The sequence below is a fragment of the Falco peregrinus genome, chromosome 5 (assembly GCF_023634155.1).
Source record: "Falco peregrinus isolate bFalPer1 chromosome 5, bFalPer1.pri, whole genome shotgun sequence".
Taxonomy (NCBI): Eukaryota; Metazoa; Chordata; class Aves; order Falconiformes; family Falconidae; genus Falco; species Falco peregrinus.
The window spans coordinates 42045493-42067270 of NC_073725.1; the positions used below are offsets into that span (position 1 = coordinate 42045493).

Consider the following 21778-nt stretch of genomic DNA (forward strand, 5'->3'; position numbering starts at 1 on the left):
AAGAACACAGAAAATGGAAGAGAAGAAAAGGAGGCACATTTTTTCCCCTCCAGTTCCACTCTGCCACTCTTTAGTCATTTGCCTAGGTTTCAATAAAACTCTTCTTGTGGTGGCAGGTCCCTTCATACAGCTGAAAATGCACAGGCTTCAGAAAGTATTTCTGCAAATGATCTCCAGGATTATTTCTCTTAAAGCTTCTGCGAAGCACTGGAAAACAACAGGAATTCTCACAAAAAGTTTCAAAAGTAAACAAACTTAGGTGTTTGCAAGATTAAGTCCCGATATGATTTTCATCTAAAAGATGAAATCTAGTCTGTTTTTTTGTATTTAGTAGGGACCAACATGAAATCAAACATTTCTGAAGACACTCTTAATAAGAGACCCCTATCAAAATTTCCTTTACAATTTAAAAACAATTAAAAATATAAAACATTTTAGACAGGAAAGCTCAGATTAAAAACATGGTAAGAGTCAATAAACTACCAAACTGGACAAATGAAATTATTTAGTAAAATTGTAAATCTCCATGAGGGGAACACATAGTATGTAAACAGAGTTAAACATTTCAGTTTGTTTATACCTTAACACTGAACATTCAAGATAAACATTATCCCATTGCTGCTTGGAAAACGGTATCTGTCATACCTACCTATTCATAAAACTGTCCGTGAGTAAGCTTACGAGCTCCTCAATAAATAGGATTCAAAGGCTACAGAAAACCTGCCATTGAATGCAATGGGTTTTGAATCAGGCACCAAGTTAAATGAGAAGGTTCATTATTTAAAATATGATTAGTTTCTTTAGCATCCACATCTTTAGAAACTTTAAGCTGCAGAATTCCGGGTTTTTTTCAGAATGTTTCTTTAGTTAATGAAGTAATTTTGCAGAAGCTAGGAACATGACGTTCAGTAGTACTCCAAACCTTTACAGGTTCTAAGGGAATATTTTTCCAGAAGAGCTATTAAAATAGCACTACTTGTCACAGAAGAGATTTATAAGACTATGCCAGTTTCTCATTAAGCTGTTCCACTTAAAAGCTGGTCAAGAGTTACACAGAGCAGAGAACCCAGCACAGACATTTGAGAGTCCTATCAGTTCAGTGTAGATCCCAATAAGGTTTTTCTTGCCAAGAATGAAAAACTGGTTTCTTAAGCCTAAGGTAAAACCTGTGGGCTGTACAATATAATCAACCCACTTCTGCAGACTGTTGCTAAATCCAGTTAGTATCAACAGGAACTTTTCATGAGTAAGGATCCCTTAGAGTAAAGGTCATAAAGACATGAAATGTTACTCACAATTCTTGGGGGAGGAAGAATTTAGAATACTAAATATATAATGCGTTCTGTGCATCCAATATACGTGTACTCTTAGAGCTGGAGTCACGTTTAGATTAATTTGACAAGGGTTCTGTTATACTAAGAGAGAAGCAATCAGCTTCACCGAAATGCAAGAGGAATTAGCAGAGGGAGAACACAACAGTTTTCATTTTAAATATTCATAGGCATGCTGATATCATACTTGGCAGTTAACTGGAGAGAATCCTGATCCCAAGCGAAGCATACAGTACTTAATTTACACATTATGAAGTTCAAATTTCCCCTTTTGCCCTCCTTACACCCTCTTCCAAAGATGGATACTAGCCTTCCTCACACTGAACACATTAAAAACAGACTTGCCTCCTTAATCTTCAGCCCTTTCCAGAAACCAGTAGTGTCCTTTTTTGCAATTATCCACAGAAGCACTGCAGTTATGAAAACGTTCTTATGAACATGTTTAAATTATACTATAGCTCACTGATGTGCTCCTGTGCTAACAAAGCCATTTATCAATAAACAGTCTTAATTTACAAGTCGGAGTCTAAGGAGAAGTGCTGTGAACACAAGAAAGGCTGAGACAAGACTGGGAATCAAGTGACATCTAGTGAAGACAAAGGACAAATCTGTTCTCAGAGAAGAAAGCTTAAGATGCACAGTTTGGAGAGAAACACTAGAAACCAGGGGCTGAGGGTAGGAAGGGATTACTAGGTTGACAACACATCACTTAACAGTAAAGAACTGAATCCATACCAAAATAGCTCACAAAAAATCTTGTGTTTGTTAGCTTTCTTGCAGCAGTAAGGAACAGTACTGTTCAGGTGAAGACAAATATAAAAATGTGGTTATAACCATGCCCCTTCATTTCTACAAATAATTTTGAAGAAAACAGAGTATTAGCCAAACTTTTTGAATTAGTGTGACATGCAAGTACTATAGTAGATCACAGCATCTTTAGCTTCAATTATTGTTTTGCGAGGAGTGCACAGTTCTGCCAGGATGCTTTGCTACTTCAGGGTTTTTTTTTCCTCCTGACTTCAAAGTATGTACTACACCATGCAAAAAGCTGAAGAACACAGGCTACATCCCCTTGTTACAGGTCAGATCATCTGTATGTGTTGATATTTCAACAGCAGGGAACGGTTAAGAAAAATAACTTCCGCAGGACTGAAGAACTTCAGCTGATAGTGTTAAATTGAGATTTATTATTAGGCTTCCACCAAATGCAATTACAAACGGTCTCACTAAACCTGTGAGTCTCATTCAGGTGTTCAAGTTGTTTGAGCACGGTCTTTTCAGAGTTTCACACTACTGCACAGTAGCCAGTTTTAGGTAAATCAAACCAGCTGAAGTTCAGCATGTCTATCTTTCCCTCTCTCAATATTCTCTTTATATCAGTCTATTCAGCGTGTTTTCTGCAGTTTACGAGAGGGACTAACCAAATATGCCCTTTGAACAGGTATTATAGGTTACCCCTCACAGGACAAGGTCACCACCCTATTATGCAGGAATACCAACGTACTTGTGTGCTTAGCAGTGCTTGTTTACAAAATCCTGCTTTCCCTGTACCTAACAAGTAGTCTGTAATTTCCATTCATTTTATTGGACAATATTCGTAGTTTATGCTTTTTATACTACTGAGAGGTTTTTAAGAACTCCCATAGGACTATTTTTCACTGCCACTTTAGATCAACTGACTCTTCCCCACCCCCCCCCACCCCCAGACTGCCATGCTGACACCGTTTATCAGACACCAACCTGTCCTTTAAGCACAAACACAGGAACAGGCTGTAGTAAAAAAGCTCCCTGCTCAAAAGCAAAGTCAGCACGTGTGTTTACACATGATGTTCTTGTTCCAGCACTCAGAGCCGAGAACGAACTAAACTCCCTCCCTAGTTTGGCTCCCTATACCCAGTACTTAAAGCCACTTCTTCCAGTCTGTATGGTACAGTCTTCCCCGTGCCTCTATGTTAGCCGATTCCAGGTTTCAGCTGACTATACATTTAATTTCCAGCTACAGCAGATACTCCTCCTAGACAAGAGAAACCACATTAGCACAAATTGCCCATCCTCAGATAGAGATCAGGGAATTATTTCATCCTAAGGGTTCTTTTGCTCTACAGTATTTTTGAAACAGAGCACTAACAGAAAGAGTAAGAGGCCAGATAGGTGAGTGGTCTGAAGGGAAATACTGTCGTTATCCACTTCAAGCCAACACACCGGATCACTAGAACAAAAAGAACATATAGAAAATAGAGTACAAAACCAAGTATACAAAACTAAATCCAGTTCCCCTCAACCTAGACCAAATCCGCTTTCTCACATCTTTCTCACATCATTAGCAACAAAAAAAATTCCACTTGGCTTGTTAGTAAATTCTTTAAAATGATACAAAATTAAACTTTTCAATGAAGCGAGTGCACTTGTGCAACATTCACTAGCTTTGAAAATGCCAGCTTCAAAATAGTCTGTATCTGGCAAGAGGTTTTCCAATAATTTTTCACTATAACCTGTACGTACACATCGAGAAAGATCATTTATATGGGGCTTCCACAACAAAAACTGCAGCTATTTTAAGCCACTGGGAGATAAGTAAAGACACAAAAAGTTTACAGTAGAACATGTCAAAACATTAAGACTTACAAAAAGGAGTTAATATGTTTGCAGATGCCTTTTAATAAAAGAAGAACAACAGCTTCTGAAGAGCTATATTAGAGACAAGTGATTTGTGTCTAGTGCTCTGTTTAGTATGTATACTTACTTATGATGCAAAACTGACTTTGTTGCCATACGGCACAGATTTTGACAATTTAATTTATGCATAAATTGGGGTAGTTTCAGCATGCAATCTTTATACCAGTACAGAACAAAACTCTCTCAAATTTTTCTGCTTCATTCTCCCAAAGCTTCTTAAAACTAAAGTTTATATTTAAAGCTAAAATACTCTACCATCTGTACTTTCTCAGAACCAAAGGTTTAGGTTTTTTTCCAGGGAGAAAAGAAAAAAGCTAACAAGGCATTTAATCTAAACATTTGCGTAGAACTCAGATGTCACAAATTTAGTAAGGCGTATGTATAGGGAACTCTTTTTTTCTCTCCTCATGTCCCGCCTGTGCACTGCACTCGAAGATATTTCCCTTTAGAGATTACTGCACCAGAAGTAAGAAGTAAAAACAAATCAAAATATGTAACAAAAATGAAAGGCTTACAGTTAATTTAAAGCCCCACTCCCAAGCAGAGCTGAGGCGCCACTGTCAGGCAGAAGTCTTGTGCTTCGGACACAGGCCTTGTCTCGCTGTGCAGATAGCTTACTTGCACCATTCGGGGGTATATCATGTCAGTCCAACAGTGTGGAATGACTTACCAGAAGGAAGCAGAGGCAGAAGTGAAGTAGAGGACAATGCAAGAGACAAAGAGTATATGGGCAGCTAGTTCCCTCCAGAAGTCAGCAAGTTTGCTATATAAATAACTTGATAGCAGGCAAAATGTGAAGTGTCAGACAATACCAGTGGGAGACACCACAACACATTTCAGCAGGCTGGAGAAGACAAAGGAGCTAGACTGGGAAGGAATTCAGGACAAACAGATGCAATGTTGCTAACTGTCTTTGGACTACCTCCAATAGATCTAGGTATACACTACAGGGAGAAAGGTGACTTATAAAGGAGATGCCCTCGTATAAAAATGACACCACAGGATTTTAGTAGCATGTTAAGTAAGATCAAGGTTAGTCAAGAGGGTTAACAGCAATGAAGGGACAAGCTTCTGTGCTGGTCACAGGCACAGAGCTAGACAATTTAGAAGGAGATGCTAGAGCAAAGCAGCAGTAAACTGTGACTAGGGGAGAAAAAAAAAAGGGGCGGGGATAAAAGTTTTGAACTGCTCTGCTGGAAGAAGGCAAAATGTACAAGGATGATAAAGGGTGACTGCGTGGCTGTCAAAGGAACATGATCAATAAGACACAGCTATTCTGACAGGATCAGAAAGTGAACTCTGAAACAAAATTCAGGTGTGGAAATGGGAACCAGAAGCAAAAAAACCCTAACGGATCACCTCACAAAAAGGAAAGGGCTAAAGATATGTAAAGCATTACACCTGGGAATCAAGCCAGAAGCAGTGGAAAGAACAGAGGACAGTACAGGACAGCAGCTCAGAGGAACGGCAGAAGAGGACAAACAACATGACATCAGGTAATACAGGGGAAATCTGAGGAAAAAATAGTTGTTCCCGATCTCTCGTCATTCAGACATTTTATAATATTAGGCAAGGAATCAGAGCACGAGAGCAAAAGAATAGAAAAATAGTCAGTAGTGAGCGATGAATAGCAGACAACTTTTGAGAACATTTAAAGGCAGTACAAGATTACGGCGAAGCTGGCAAGCACAGGATCACCTGAGGTTAAGGAGACCAAGGAGAACAGCAAAAACTGAGCAGCTGTCCACCACCAACCACCAGGCAGGCTGATTGCTACCGGGAGCGTTTAGCGGCTTCCCACCAAAGGAACTACCAAAGCTATTTAAACAGTGACCCCTAGCGGACACAGCCCGTAACACCAGTGTTTCCACCGACAGCAGAAGCACTCGGGGGCTCCAGGTGCGACCGGAGAATGACAGAAAAGCAGGGATCTCTGAATATCCCCAGATGCTTACAACATCACTCACCTCAGGCAGACAAGTCAAATAACTGTTACAATAGTTACAAGCCATCAAAAACGTACAGCATATCCCCAAAATAAGTGAAAATAAACCACATCAAGTTGGCAGTCTAATAGTTGTGCACGTACCGAGTACTGATGACCGGCACTCGTACCCGTTGTCAATGCTGAAGTAACTTTTAACATCCCAGCCTGCTTTCCAGTCACATCTTCCCCTCTGTGCACACCTGGGATGGACCACAGTTAACCTCAGCTTCTGAAAGCTCTTCAAGCACGCTTCCTATTCATGATGTAGTACAGGGATTTTAGTTGTCAAACCTCATCAGCATAACAAGGATACCAAGTGTGACTACACTTAGTGGATGTGAAATTTTGTATATGCTTTAGGTAGCTGGAAAATACCTTGAGCTAAGGTCTAGAAGTTTGAGTACCGATTCATACTTAATGGCAAAATAGTTCACAAACAGCTGCCTGCAAGGAAAAGTGAGGTAAGGCGTAAGCCACGATGTGTGTGCTCAGTTTCCTTTAGAAGCGGGAGTTCCTCTGCTGCGAATTCTGCTCCAATTATTGCTCACTTCCAAGTCTAGTGGCATAAGGGGACCAAAAGGTGAAGCCGAACAGGTTAGCCCTCCTGACTTCAGTTTGAGCCTGCAAAGGTACTTTTCTTTCCCCCTCCCCCAAAGGTAGCCATTTAATGTTCTAGTGCAACCAATTTATAAAAAAAAAAAAAAAAACAAAACAAAAACCACACACACAAAACTTAAGCCCTCAGGACAGTGTGACACAAACCTTTAAACCTTTTTGCCAGCTGGAAAAAAAAAACCCTCATACTCACTCACGTATTTTACAGTCTCCCACAGCTCCAAACAATCCTACTTGGAACAACATGAGGCAAGTCCCAGAGTAGAAAAAGACAGTCAGACCTGGCAATATGCTTTTCCTCTCCCTGACCTGAGCTCCTCAGACATCCCAGTATCCTACAATTCCCAACCTGTCCCCCAGAACCATTACAAAACTACAAACTCTAGCTGAAGACATATGAACAAAGTAGGACCAAGTTTGATTTCCAAAACTTCTATGAGAAGTTCCTTAACACAAAACTTCAGAAGCCTCAGTACAGTCCGAATTGTTGGAAACCAAGCACAGCATAACAGGCGAGTGGCATGCCACCCCAGCAGCAACGTAAGCGGAAGCACGCTGGCTGGCCCTGCAAAACATGCGTATCTACACCAACATCCTAAGTTCACTTCCATCCCACACAGGGGTGTCAGAAAGAGCAAGTGGCCAAGACCACTTGCAGGCTTCAAGTTCCACTCAAACTTGGGTGAAGTAGTCCCAAGTAGAAGTGCACAACCCAGTAGAATGGATACCCATAAATATTATTACTGCTGCACAGAAAATGCAGAAACAGGACTTGTGATTGTCCAAACTCATCAAGCATGGCTTCTTCAGAAGTATGTCCTGTGGTTCCAACTCCCTCTGTACCCCCTCCAGCACAGCTACTCCGATTTATTTATGTATGTCCTATTAACAATCCCACTGAGCCAGAAGTGAATGCCACCTGTCACCACTACATGCCCCAGCTACCATCAAAAGACATGGAACAAAGATAACTTGGTCACATCCACCCAAATCAATCCACCACACTGAAGGGAGATCTCTATCATTCAGCCACATGACAAATTTGAGGAACATTTGTCAGGACTTCTAGTCCATTTATTTTGGTGTTAGCCAATGGGTTCAAAAGATACCTGGGTCAGGATCAGACAACATATGCAGGCTAACAGCATAAGCATGACGCTTTAATTCTGCTTCTCGGCTGTATTACTGAATAGAAGGTTTTAAATCACTAAATGACGGAATGAAAAACACCCAGTACAATATATGGAGACATGGCCCATATGTCTACGCTAACTTAAGAAAAAACACAAATACACACTTTCTCCCTCTGCTTTCAACTGGATTGTCACAGGAGACCCCAAGGTGGAATCATCCCAGGTTTGTCACTTACGCAGCAACTGGTTCAACGAGACTGCAGAATCTCAGGAATTTAGCTTCCCATAGAGTTTTGCTTCTGATTTTGAAACACAGAAGTTCTCATCAAGCAGCCAAGGACAGATTCAACTGTTTCAGAAGCTACCTAGAGCAGAAGCGGCCAGTTCAAGACTCCTCCATTAGCACAGCTTCAGACAGCTGAAAAAAAACCAGCCTAACGTTCTCCAGAGTGGATCTGAGTACTCCTGATAATGAATGATTTAGACATGTAAATGTAAAAGCACGACCAGTATGAATGGCATACTAAAAACATTAACAAAAAGGATGCCACAAAAATATTCTAAGCAGTATGATGGATTTAATAGTGCAGTCCTCGTACTTGCTAATGAGACTTTACTTTTAAGAGTTTGCTAGCAAAAATATGAACTGTGGTTACATAAAAATATGCATATCCTGTTTTTACATGTATTTATTCTTCCAGATAGACATATTTACTCTAAACAGCAGAAAAAAAAGCAAGGGGAACACTCATTTAAATGGCAGAAAACTAGTAGAAGATGCTAATATGACCTTAGTGTAGTATGTCAAGTGTCACTGCCACCAGCTTCCTAGTCATTTTAAGAACAATCTGCTAAGACAATTAATTACACAGCTTAAAAGATTAGGTCAACAGTGTCAAATACGAGAATATGAACTTGAAATTTAGCCTTTTAAAAATGTGTGCTGTCTATTTAAATGTCTACATCAATTTGTGAAAGAATAGTAAGTTTCAGACTTGATGAGTTACTTCTGGGGAGAAGCAGTGGTTTTACCTTCCCACAAAAGAAACCCAAACACAGCAGTTAGAAAGGCTAACAGAATCCCTTGGCTGAGTGAACAGATACACTTGCAGACTGCTGATCTAAGGGCTACTTTAGAAGAAAAAAGTAATTAAAATTTGAGAATTAACATAAATACAATTTTATAGTAGTGGCAATCCTTAAACTGTTATTCTGAAAAATGAAGCTACTTTAAACAAATGGTGAACTCCCAATCTTTCTTTAATAAAGTCACCCTGAACACATGCTTCTTGGACACCTCTTATTACCCTATCTTTTTCCTCCCCTAGTCTGGTCTACAGCTAGAACTCATAGCTAGGACATCGGCTGGTTACTTAGCTTGAGTTCTGGTGCTCATGCAGAAGCACGTAACCCTCCACAGGCTCAGTTCTCAGACAGCCAAGGTACCATGATTCAAGTCTCTTTGCAAGAGTTTCAGCCTGTCTTCTCTTCCTCAGAGCAAGGTAGGTATCTGCTACCTACCCAGACAGTCGTGTGTTCAGCTGAACTCACCCTTAAGCTACATTTAAGATTTTTAAGGTATCACAGGGAGATTAAGTCCTTGAAAGTCTGTTACCTTTCAAAGTTGTAGGATTTTTGCAAATCCCAAAGAAAGAATAGTCAAGTTTACCAAGAGTAATGCTTACAACCTGTTTCATCCTTGTGCCAGGCAAGCAGCCATACAGAAAGATGACACCAGCACAAATAATCGACGCTAGAGAGAAATTCTGCCTCACAGCACTAGGTACCCAAATCGGATGAGTTGTCTGACCACAAGCAACAGACAGAGTGTGCAGAATGAACTGCTACCTCAGGGTGCCTGCAGCCCTCCAAAAGCTGCAGAAAAAGATGAAGTGGCTAGATACAACTAACTACCTAGCTTTTAAGCAGCTCAAGTTCAGAGACAGGTGTCTCCTTGCAGTGACCTGAGGGAACGCAAAAGCCACCAGCTGGGTGGCCCTGTAACCCAGTTCCATCAGTGGCTGATAACAGATGCCAGAGGGCAATACGCCCAAAGCAAGTTTACCATAATGGTTTCCCAAAGCAGCTATTGGTAACTCCATGACCTCCTAAACCACAGGTAGAGCTGTGTGGTTAATGCTTATGATTCTCCCTGCCTGAATTTGCCCCTGAATTTACCCACTGGTGATCGTTTACATGTTAGATGGCTGTACATTGCTGGTCATATTTATAAAGAGAGATGTCTTATAGGGACAAAAACAAATGGCAAGATGCCGGTCTAGAGGACACTACGCAATCAGAAGCGGGGCCTAGAATAACTAATTCATACCTCTCACAGCCACTCACATAGTGTCCATAATTTTATCTATTCACTAATGCTACAAACCCTTTAAGATATACATTAGTACCCAATAAACTGCATCCAGAGAAGAAATGTTTATGTGCTAGAATCTAAGAATATTTTCATTTTTTCCTCATGCTTAATCCTCTGCAAATGTTTAGAGCCTTAAGTGAGATTTTTGCGTTAATACATGTTTTAAATAGCACATACCATCTTACAGCTCATGCAGCAAGTAGTTTAAAGTTTGATATGTTGGATTTTATCAGTTGGTTGGTTTGTAGTTTTTGGTTGCTGTTTTTTTTTTTTTCTTTAAACCCATCTCAATTTGTAAAGGCTTCCTCAGGTATAGTCTGATACAAGCCAAAGCACCTACCTAGTCAGCTCCTCAACATGCACCCCCTTTGGAGGTTCCATTCACCTCCCTATTTCACATACTCTTAAAAAATTCAGTTCCAAAAAAAGGAAGGACTGGTTGAGATAGCAATCCACTGGCAAAGGCAGAGCGCAGACAAGGACAAGCAGAACATCAACAAAACCAACACTTCTTTTCCTTTTAGATGATTCATAGTAACAAGGTTTAGATGAAACTCACTGCTTGTATTTCAACAACCAAGAAGCAGGAACATTTGCACAAGTCACTGATGGGTAAGCCTGAAGCATGCTCCTACAAAAACCCAATTTTTTTGCCTTGCAAAAATCAGTCTGATATCTGCCTCCACTAAGTCTCATCTCACACTTACGTTGCTCTTGTGACATGCTATTCACCATCACCTCACTTAAGAGCTTCTTTACTATGGGAAGTAGGATCCACAAGGTAATAACTGAAGTGTGCAGCACAAGCATGACAGCTTATACTCAAAAGCTTGGTTTTGACAGAAGTTGACTGCTTGACTTTCATGCCCAAAGCTCACATTCAGTTGGCCTTGCTCACATGTTTCGTTATAGATATAATGCAGAGTTGTAATTTGTTCTCACTTGTCTTCGGTCAAATTAATTATCCGTCTACTAAAATGCAAACTCTATCATTTCTGGTACAGTTAAAAATAAAATGCATAAGTCTTCACCTAAACATAAGGATTTCAGAGCCATGGCAGGGAATGGATTCTCGGCTGAACTGGTAACAAGACAGAATTACAGATCTTCCAGGTACATGGCAGATCTGTAGTGAAGTTGGAAAGGCATGTTGAACATAGCTGCTAAGTCACATCCTTAACCTCTTTATTTTTAACAAAATGCTTCACCAAGAAGCACTCTGAACAGTGACATTGCAGTCTATAAACAAAACACCAAACTAGCAGTGTCAGCTTTTCAACATTGCTCAACTGTGGGTAATGAAGTCTGAAAACAGAAGTATACTTACTTGTGAGCTTGTTGTGACTCAGAACCAGCTGGGTGATATGAGACAACGTAACTGCAAGTGAAGAGAGAGAAGTTCATTTACAGACATGGCAACAGGGAGTTTGTATCTTTTTCAGCCTAAAAAAAAAAGAGGCAAGTTATTCCCTCTGCTCCAGTAACCCCAGATCCATGTACAATAACACAATAAACAAGACAAGCTCAAGACTTCAGGACATAGCCAGCTACTACTCTGCCTCTTTACTTCACCTTTCTGTTACTGCATCAAACACAACTGGAGCAGTAAGTACTGGTGCCTCCCAGCAGAAGTTTGGTTCCGGACTCATAAACACTTTTCTCATTTCCAACCTTTGAATGCTTCCCAAGCGAAAACTGATAGGTACTCAAACATTTAACCCAACAGAACACAAGCCACACAAGCACTTACATTTCCACATATTCCAAATTCACTATCAAATCACTGCTAGATTTAAGTCCCAAGTACCAACAGCTGCATTTACAACCTCACATCCACAAAGGACAGCAGCAGACTAGCATCATTGTTGCATGTTGAACGGCCAGGTAACAACATGAAATATTTATTCAAATTAAACGAATGACCCAATTGATCAAAGTCCCTCAGATTCCACCTTATTGAACAAACAGGCGTGGGGCATAGGGGAGCTACAGAGACCGGCACTCCCTCTACACTTCTTCGTCCTTTACATCGCTTCTTGCCTACCTCCACCCGCCACAACACCGCTTTCCCTTGAAGCTCCAAAGCCTGTAATTGACAATGGTATCTGATCAGAAAAATATCCTAAATAGACAGGGGAGAAACTCACACCTTGAAAGTGTTCTTAAACTTTTTTCCCTTCCCCATAAAAGGGTTTGTTGCACTAGAAAAACGGAGAGATTTTCCTCCCCTACACCTTTTCCTTACTTCCAGTGTAGCCACTTCAGAACAGCTCTAGGAACCACCCGGCTGGACCTCCTACGCAGTTGGGAACTTCTCCAGCCTGAAGGACAGTTGTAGTGCTACCTCTCTCATCCCTCAGAGCTTTCCTTGATTAATGAACATCACTAACATTAGTCCAGAGACATCCCACAGAGGTCTTGCTGCCTTTGGGAACAAAGATATCCTGGTGAGCATGGGTGAAAACTGGCCACGCTAATCAATACTCACTAAACTGCAACTTGGAGGAAAGAGCTTGGAGAGCTTTTAAGTAGTGATATAGCAACCTGTTTCAGCTAACCCTTGAAAGCTCATAACTTACCTACCACAGGCAAATATAACCTGTTAGCAGAATGAAAGCAGTCACTCAAAGGCAGAAATGGATCGGAAAGTTCAGTCTTAAAAAAAACAAAACAAAACAAAACAAAAAAACCAACAAAAAAAAAAAAAAAAAAACGAAAGAGAAGCATCACCACAGTTCCCTGTGCGACTGCAGGTTGTGGAGGAAGGAAAGGCAGGGAGGAGAAAGGAAGAAACAGTGCACCCATCCTGAATTTCTCCTAAAATATGAGCACTCCAAGTACTGCTTGCACCACCTCACAAAGCAGAACAGGACAGAGAAAGAAGCCCATACAAAGTCTGTAAGAGTATTGTAGAAAAACCAGCACTAAAGGGCAGACAAGAACAGCAGCCTGCACAAAGAGCTCCAAGCAGTAAAACACGAAAGACACATCAGCATCTGAACCGTAAGCAACCATTTAACACTATTGATTACTTGCACATATAGCTAAATATAGGAATGCAAATTACACCAAAAAAAAAAAAAAAGAGAGAACATGCTAGAGATAGTTACAAGCTTGTGAATAAATGCCTAAGGACTCCTTATGCATTTATTTCTCTTGGTTTAGGTATTTTATAGCTGTGACAATCAGCAAAAGTCAACATTCCATGGGCCCTTTATATCCAACCCTGACTAGTAAGAACACAACACCATAAGGGCAACCCTACCAGCTGGCATCCTGAGAAGTGCTCTAGTCTGGCAACTCCAGCTCCAAGGCACCTTAATCTAGGTCAGAGCCAGATCCAAACTGACACCAATAATGCCAGGAAAATACACCTTTTCCTGCATTTAACTTAAGAAACAAGCCATTCCAGAGTTCTGAGGCTTTGCCTAGACTCACCAGCATCAACAAGAAATCAGCCTTGCTCTACTGTATTAAAAGAGACACAATCTTTTTCCTGCCAGGCAGTGGAGTTGCCTACTCTGCCCTAGCCTGTTTCCTCCTAGCCCACAAGGAGAGTAATGGACATTGTCATTACAACTCAAACGGCTTGTGTGCCTACCAACGTAATGGCCTCCCGTCCAAGAGGGCCCTTTTCGCTCTCATAAGCCAATAAAGGAAATGTCCAATTAGTCAAGTAGTATCTTCCTTAAGCCTCAAACGTTCAAATAAAATCCTAGGTTATCAAAAAGGCAGGAAAAAAGCACACAGCATGTACCAAAGTCTTCCATCAGCTTTGTACTCTCAGTCTGTCTCACAGTGGCAGCGGTGAAGACTAGCTACATCACGGTGCCTTTACCAGCCACCACGCCTGCATGCCGGGCAGCTTTCCACATTAAGGATGCTGAAGAGTGCCTTTAAGGCTGAAGTGTGGCACATTGCAAAGAGCTGGGCTCTGGCTGCTGGCATCAGAACCAGGAAATGGCATTCCAGCTTTGTTCTTGAAGATCTGGGGTACAGGAACATTTCAGAATTTCTCCTTTGCCCTTCCCATGACAGTCGTATCAGAATGTAAAGATTTTGTTTAATCTGCATTTTCAAAAAAATCTATTATTGTTTTTTGATACTGTATAAAGTTGCTTCCACCTCACTTTAAGATTGGGGTTTAAAGCAGAGACGTTGAACTATGGCAGCAGAAGACAACCAACTCTCACTACCTCACCTCCACGCTAAAAAATCAGCACCTCACCCTGAGCACAACAGACAACTGGCCTCCTACCAGGTGGGACCCCTGCATTGCTGCTGCCAGGCAAAGGTTTGCAACATCCTTGCTGAACTGCAGGTGCAGGGACTGGGAAGTCAAATCAGGTGGCCAGGCACAGAGTCAGTTCCAAGAGAACTTTTGCACTATTTCTTTTTTCCTTTGAAGTTGATCCTTCCTTTGGTTTATTAAAGCAGAACAAAGACACCTGTCACCACAATTCTGTGGCCTTGATAGTTCATTCTAGTTTTGCCTTGAGCTTTGCCAGCTTCAGGCCAGAATCCAAAATTCAGATAATCTGTTCTTTCCTTTGTTTGAGTCCATAATGGACTTTGTTCAACTAAACCCAGCAACCCCCATCATGTACCTCTTAATAAGCAGATAGACCAACTGAGAAACTACATGAGGAAAGGTTCACATATATATATGAACTAAATTTGATAGGCCTTTCTCAACTCTTTTCCGACTTTGAACTACCTCTTCTGTGAAGAGGATATGATTTCTATGAATGATTATTTGTTGACACTAAGGCTTGACATGTCCAAGGTTATCGAAATAAAACTCTTCAAGGTAGTGGTGAGGAAGCAGTCCTGATCCCACCCCACCCCGCTCAGTGAAACAACCATTTAAAGCATACAAATCAGAACGACAACTCATAGAGACTAAAGGTAGCATTTAGGATTTTCAGTTTCTGAGCTCAAGATTTAATTCAAAGAAAAAAGATATCAAATAATATTTCTAACTCCTGCAAGAAAACAGCTTAGAAGGAGACACTACTTTCACATGACTGACTTGCACCACAGAAGTACAAAGTCACTGAACTGCACTGAGTGCTAGACAGCAGCACACATGCCAGTACCTGCTTTGGATCTCTTAGAGACTGAACCAAGAAACAAAAGTGAGAAAAGGAAGTGTTTTACTAATAGATAACTGAGACAGACGATGATCTAATCCATGTGTACGCATATGGTGACCCTTTCCTGACATGACTTCCTAATTTCTACACATAGGAAGTGAGGATGCTTACTTAAGGGCAGTTAAGCTTTGGGGCTATAGACTCAGGTCTTCTTAACATCAAACTCGCTGCTGAATTTAAGTATCATACAAAGTTCTCTGCATATCTCGTTTTTAAAGGTAAACCTGCTGAATAAACCATCAAGCCATGTGTACTGCTGGCCTTTAACAACATAATCTTACAAGCATTATTCTCACTACTCCCTCTCCTAATTTGTCATATCACTGTCTTCTTCAACTGAGTATATTTTCAGAAGGGTTTCTTCTCACATGTCTGTCTATACAGAACGAAGTCCCAACATCAACAATTTCAAGGCCAAAATCCCTAAAATCCCTAGACCAAAGACATTTAAATCTGGACTTTACTGTCCAAATTTGACTAAAGCCCACTATCCATGTGACAAAGAACCCCACTGCATCTTTGACCTGCAAAGCAGGCCGAAGTGCCCTGAAGAAATGAAAAGGCAACATCCTCATATGATGTTGAAAAGAGCAGAGGTTCAGGCATCTGTGCTCTGGACTACTTCCAGCAGCATTTTAGCCATATCGATACAAAAAAGATTTTTCAGTCTTGAAAGGTCCACAGCTACTACCAGTTCAGACACAGATTTACAAGCATTTTAGGAAAGGAAGACTAGATATAAAGTGGTATTTGGTCACTACTTACAAGGAGGGGAATTTGCTCACTTCCATTAAACTGACCTGTGTGGAAACAGCCAGCCTCTGGAAATAACACGTTTTTCAGGACGCTGCCACTCGCCTACTCCTGTGAAAAGGACTGTGCTGTGGGAACAGCTGACTGTGGCTTTCCTCATCCTATATATAAAGTCAATTCTGCATGACAACTAAATTATCAGCTCTTCTACTAAAGGCATCTGTCTTAAGCAACTAATTAAGATTCCCAAGTAACATCTAGAAGGCGGAAAGGGGCCCGGTGGGGCCATTTTGCTTTGGATATACGCAGCTCAGGTAAGCATAACTAGCAGGACTCACTCGCTGAGGATCACTCAACAGGTCAGAGAATCCACCCTGAGTGCCATCCCCTGAGATCCAAAAGGCACTGCAATTCCCACAGAAGAAGTACTATAACCTCTCTATGATGCCACCAGGGGAGCCCCTAGACGCCAAGAAGCAGGTCCTTGAGGACTGCAAGACCTCATATGCCTTGTTAACGTTACAGTAATTAGCATACAGCCAATGAATTAGTTTGATTTCAAGAACACACCAATATCCATCCACACAGAAGTTTGAGTTTCAGGACACTACCGTTTGCCAGAGCAATTTACTTGCATAGTAACTATAAATTCTCATTACTATTGCTTTGAAATGGAGTGGGTCAAGGGAAGAATACTTCAGCTTTTCCCTTTTGGCCTTAGTATCAAGCCTTTTCATATAGTGCTGCTATGCACTGCAAGTCAGCTTTACATATAAATATTTATATCACAAGACTTGCCTTAATTATATTTCTTTAAAAGGAAAAAACAAAGCCAAAACAGGAAGACTCCAGAGACCTTGCTGAACCAAGATAAGACATTGTCCATGCCGTTGGAGGAAGCTAATGCAGCACGAGCATTGCAGTATCGTACAAAATGACTTACAAGTAGCCTGCCCCTCCATCTTCTGTGCTTTAGTTATTTTAGGAGCGGACAACTGTATCAACATTAACTTTCTGATAATTAATTCCAGGCATGTTAATTCCTACCACACCAGCATGTACTTATGTAAGATATGAATAGCTTACAGATGGAATGATAACGAGAGCAAATTAACACTTACAGAGTAAACAGGATTTCATCCAATATTCCTTCCCTGACAAGACTACAGAACAGCAGATGTCTTCAAGTTATTTGGCCAAAATAATTCCTTAATTCATAGCTTCTCCATATCAATCACTTAAAGATACATAAATGAGAGATTAGAGACCAGGCCCTACTCCAAGAACAATTCCATAATTGTTGATGGCTGTTTAAAGTCCTACCAATAAACACCCTAACCATCAAGCTAGGGAAAAGGCATGCCCTATTTCCTGAACTTGACTGTCCACGCTACAGGACATACATTAATGCTCTCTATCATTACCTCTCCATGCTGACTGCTTTGTAAACAAATATGCTCTATTTATTTTACTACATGGAATTAAAAAAAAACCCAATACATTAGACCACTTCCATAGGGAAAGACACTTTCTGAGACTATTCATGTATGGATGCACCACTATAGCATAGCTGTGCTCACAAATGGTATAACACTTGTTTTATCGCATGCTAGAACAATAAGAAAAGCCTTTAAAGTTTAAAACTGTTTCACATGGTCTTTGCCTTATTATGATGAGCTAAAGCACAGAACACCTAGATAAAGGGATATTTTTAGTCACAAATGAAACCTTTTTTTCCTATAGAAAATCTTTGAAAAGAGTTATCATACTACATTTCTGAAAGCCTCAAAAATTCAGGTGCCCTGAAAGCCTGTAGCACAATTCTAGTTTGTACTTTTAAGTCATTAGGAGAAAACACGGAAGTGGCTGGATTTGAGGAATATTCCAAAAATAGAACTCAGCTGCTAATGGCATTCATGAACTCCTGAGCAAGCGGTGGTTCAGGAACTCCTGAACTCTTCTTCGTAAATCTGAACACCACGTTTTAAACAAGCTGGTAACTCCCCTCTCCCTTTACTAAACACAGAAGCAGGAAGAGATGTAGAGGTTGTCAAGCTTCTAGGTCTAAGCTAGCTGAAGATAGTTTCAAATACAGAGTGTCAATCTCCATCCAGCTAGGAAAGGTATTTCACCTGGACGTGGAAAGATACATTGGTATCTGACAAAGGCAAGTTTGGTCTGTTTTGCCTCTCCCACAGCTGCTACAGAAGGTGGAAGTCAAACTAAAAGAAAGTACGAGTGGCTGCCCTGTACCGTAGCAAGTCATTCACTAGACTGCAAAGAGAACCCTATCCAAGTCAGGGCATATATTCCCCTTTCCCTTTTCTCCTCTCTCTACCCCCATATAACACCAGTTTTCTATGATCACTTAGGATTTTTCTTCTTTAAACACACACGACAAGATTAGGTCTGCACCTGAAGGAAGAGGATTGGCACACTGAGCAGATGCTACACGGTGCACTGTTCCAAACCCTTGTGTCTGCATTAACTCTATGTGCATTAAGTTAAAGAAAGCTTAAGTATGAATCCACTGCCCTGCCACTCTGCAGCAAGTACTCAAATATGCAGTGGGACAAGGCTTGGTCCTTTCTTGATTTTACAGAGCAGCTTACTTTAAGAGTTACTGGCCACTGTGGGAGGGGCATTCACAACCATTAAATTATTACATGAGATGAAATCCCTTATCAGGGGCTACTGACCACAGTAACTTAGGAATATCCTGCAACCTAGTTAACGTCCTTAAATGGCCAAAACCAGGGAAATCACCACCAAAATGTTCCCTCTAATCATAACCTAAACTTATTCTAATCTCTGAACATCTGCAAGTGGCCCTCATAGAAGAAAGATACTGTGAAAGAACTGTCACTAGGCATGAATCATGATGGCTGATTTTAACAAAGATCTTTATTTCATGCCAAAACCAAAGTTTCTGAAAAGACAAGTTCTAACACTGCAACACGTTGGAAAGCTATCAAACACACCTAGAAGGGAAGGCACAAAGTCAGACTCATATAGCTTCCCTGCCAGTTCTGAGAGCCAGAGAAACCCAAAACACCTGATCTATACTAGAAAAAATCATCCATTAGGAGTCAGATAAGAGGATTAGAAAACAAGTTTAACATTTTCTCTAACAGTTACCCAAAATCCAGAGGTAATACCTATTTGTTACTTTTTTTAAGGTATATTTGGAGGAAACTATTCCTTCTCCAGAGGCAAAGTGGCAAATACCTTGGCGATAAACAAAAAAAAATTCTCTGCCAGAGTGCAGAATACCTGAAGCTACAAGTGGTCTCAATTGACCAAACAGAAACCAGTCATTGCTCCCTCCCCTAACTTCCTTCTCAAATTGGAGAAGGCCCCAAGTCCCCACACAAACCAAGTCACATGGTATGCACCAAGACTATCTGCACAGAGACCTCTCTGATGCAGTGTGACTAGGGTACCAACAAGTCTACACTTCATGTAGGGATCTCCCTGCCAAAAAAGCTTCAGATGCTTGATTAGCAACTTGGTATCAAGGTCCAGCTGTGGACCACAGTGTCGCACACTGTGGTCCCTGACCCTGCCTACACAACAAACCCAGAACAGTCTTTGCACAAGAAAAGCTTTTTTTTACTTTAGCATTACTGATGTGCTTTAACATTACCTTCCCACCCATCCCCACCATTTGAAAGAACAAAGCTGGCTAATCAGTCCTGTGTCTTAGTGCTGACAGCAGGCACCATGTCTACTTCACAAACGCAAGAGTACCCTGTCACTGCCCCACACTCTTAATGCATTAGTTTGTCTGAAATGGGTAAGTACAGTTCTGAAAATGAGTCTGTAGTTAAGTGAGAGCTAAACGCTACTTTCTCTCAAACAACTGCTCATCCAATGGAAATACAGTGAAGCTTTCTATTTAACATGAGTTCATATGTCACAGAATGGGTTGGGGTTGAAAGCGACCTCTGGGGATCATCTAGTCCAACCTCCTGCTAAAGAAGGTTCACCTAGAGCAGGTTGCACAGAATCACGTCCAGGTGGGTTTTGAACATCTCCAGGTAAGGGAACTCCACATCCTCTCTGGGCAGCCTGTTCCAGTGCTCCGTCACCCTCAGGGTAAAGAAGTTCTTCCTCATACTCAGAGGGAGCTTCTTGTACTTCAGTTTGCGCCCATTGCCTCTTGTCCTGTTGCTGGGCACTGCTGAAGAGCCTGGCCCCAGCCTCTTGGCACATGCCCTTAAGATACACATACACGTTGATAAGATCCCCTCTGTCTTCTCTTCTCCAGGCTGAACAGCCCAGCTCTCTCAGCCTTTCCTCATTAGGGACATGCTCCAGGCCTCTCATCTTCACAGCCCTCCACTGGACCCTCTCCAGCAGTTCCCTCTCAAACCAGGGAGCCCAGTACGGCAGATGCAGCCTCGCCAGAGCAGAGTAGAGGGGCAGGATCACCTCCCTCGACCTGGTGGCCACGCTCCTCCTAACACACCCCAGGATCCTACTGGCCTTCTTGGCCACAAGGGCACCCTGCTGGCTCACGCACAAGTTGCTGCCCACCAGCACTCCCAGGTCCTTCTCTGCAGAGCTGCCTTCCAGCAGGTCAGGCCCAGCCTGCGCTGGTGCGTGGGGTTGCTCCTGCCCAGGCGCAGGACCCTACACTTGCCTTTGCTGAACTTCATCAGGTTCACTGCCACCCAACTCTCCAGCCTGCCCAGGTCTCGCTGAATGGCAGCGCAGCCTCCTGGTGCATCAGCCACTCCTCCCAGCTTTCTAACATCAGCGACCTTCCAAGGGTACACTCTGTCCCTTCATCCAGGTCCCTGCTGAATAAGTTGAACAGGACTGGACCCAGTACTGACCTGTGGGGCACACCGCTGGCTACAGGCCTCCAGCCAGATTCTGTGTGGCTGATCACAGCCCTCCGAGCTCTACCATTCAGCCAGCTCTCAATCCACCTCACTGTCCTCACTCATCAACTCCACGCTTCCTGAGCTTACCTATGAGGGTGTTATGGGAGACACATAAAGCCTTGCTGAGGTCAAGCGAGACAACATTCACTGCTCTCCCCTCATCTACCCAGCCAGTCATTCCATCACAGAAGGCTATCAGGCTGGTCAGGCATGGTTTCCCCTTGGTGAATCCATGTTAACCACTCCTGATAACCTTCTTTTCCTCCACATGCTTAGAAATGACCTCCAGGATGAGATGCTGCATCACCTTTCCAGGGACAGAGGTGAGACTGACTGGCCTGTAGTTTCCTGGGTCCTTCTTCTTGCCCCCTTTTGAAGGCTGGAGTGACACTGGCTTTCCTCCAGTACTCAAGCATCTCTCCTGTTCTCCATGACCTCTCAAAGCTGATGGAGAGTGGCTTAGCAATAACATCTGCCAGCTCCCTCAGCGCTCATGGATGCATCCCATTGGAGCCCCTGGATTTGCACATGTCAAGCTTGCCTAAATGATCTCTAACCCAATTCTCCTCAACCAAGGGAAAGTCTTCCATTCTCCAGATTTTCTCTCCTGCCTCCAGGGTTCAGAATTCCTGAGGGGTGGTTTTAGCAGTAAAGACTGAAGCAAAGATGGCATTCAGTAACTCCACCACCTCTGTATGCTTCGTCACCAGGGCACCTACCTCATTCAGCAGCAGGCCTATGTTTTCCCTAGGTTGCTATCAAGTTTAAAAAAACATAGTAAAGAGCTAAATTAGGATATGGCTGGAGTTTCAAGAACATTGATTCGTTTAGATTTTGGTTTTTTCTCATTACATCATGCAT

General features: G+C 41.9%; 1 protein-coding gene across 2 annotated transcripts in view; it reads right to left on the reverse strand.

Annotated features, from left to right (window-relative positions):
- The window catches only part of RSU1 (Ras suppressor protein 1), a 110309-nt gene that overhangs the window by 87263 nt on the left and 1268 nt on the right, over positions 1-21778 (reverse strand). For both annotated transcript variants that reach the window (XM_055805864.1, XM_055805865.1), the window contains exon 3: positions 11444-11494. In XM_055805864.1, coding sequence (XP_055661839.1) covers positions 11444-11494 — 51 coding nt within the window. The remainder of the gene's footprint in view (positions 1-11443; positions 11495-21778) is intronic.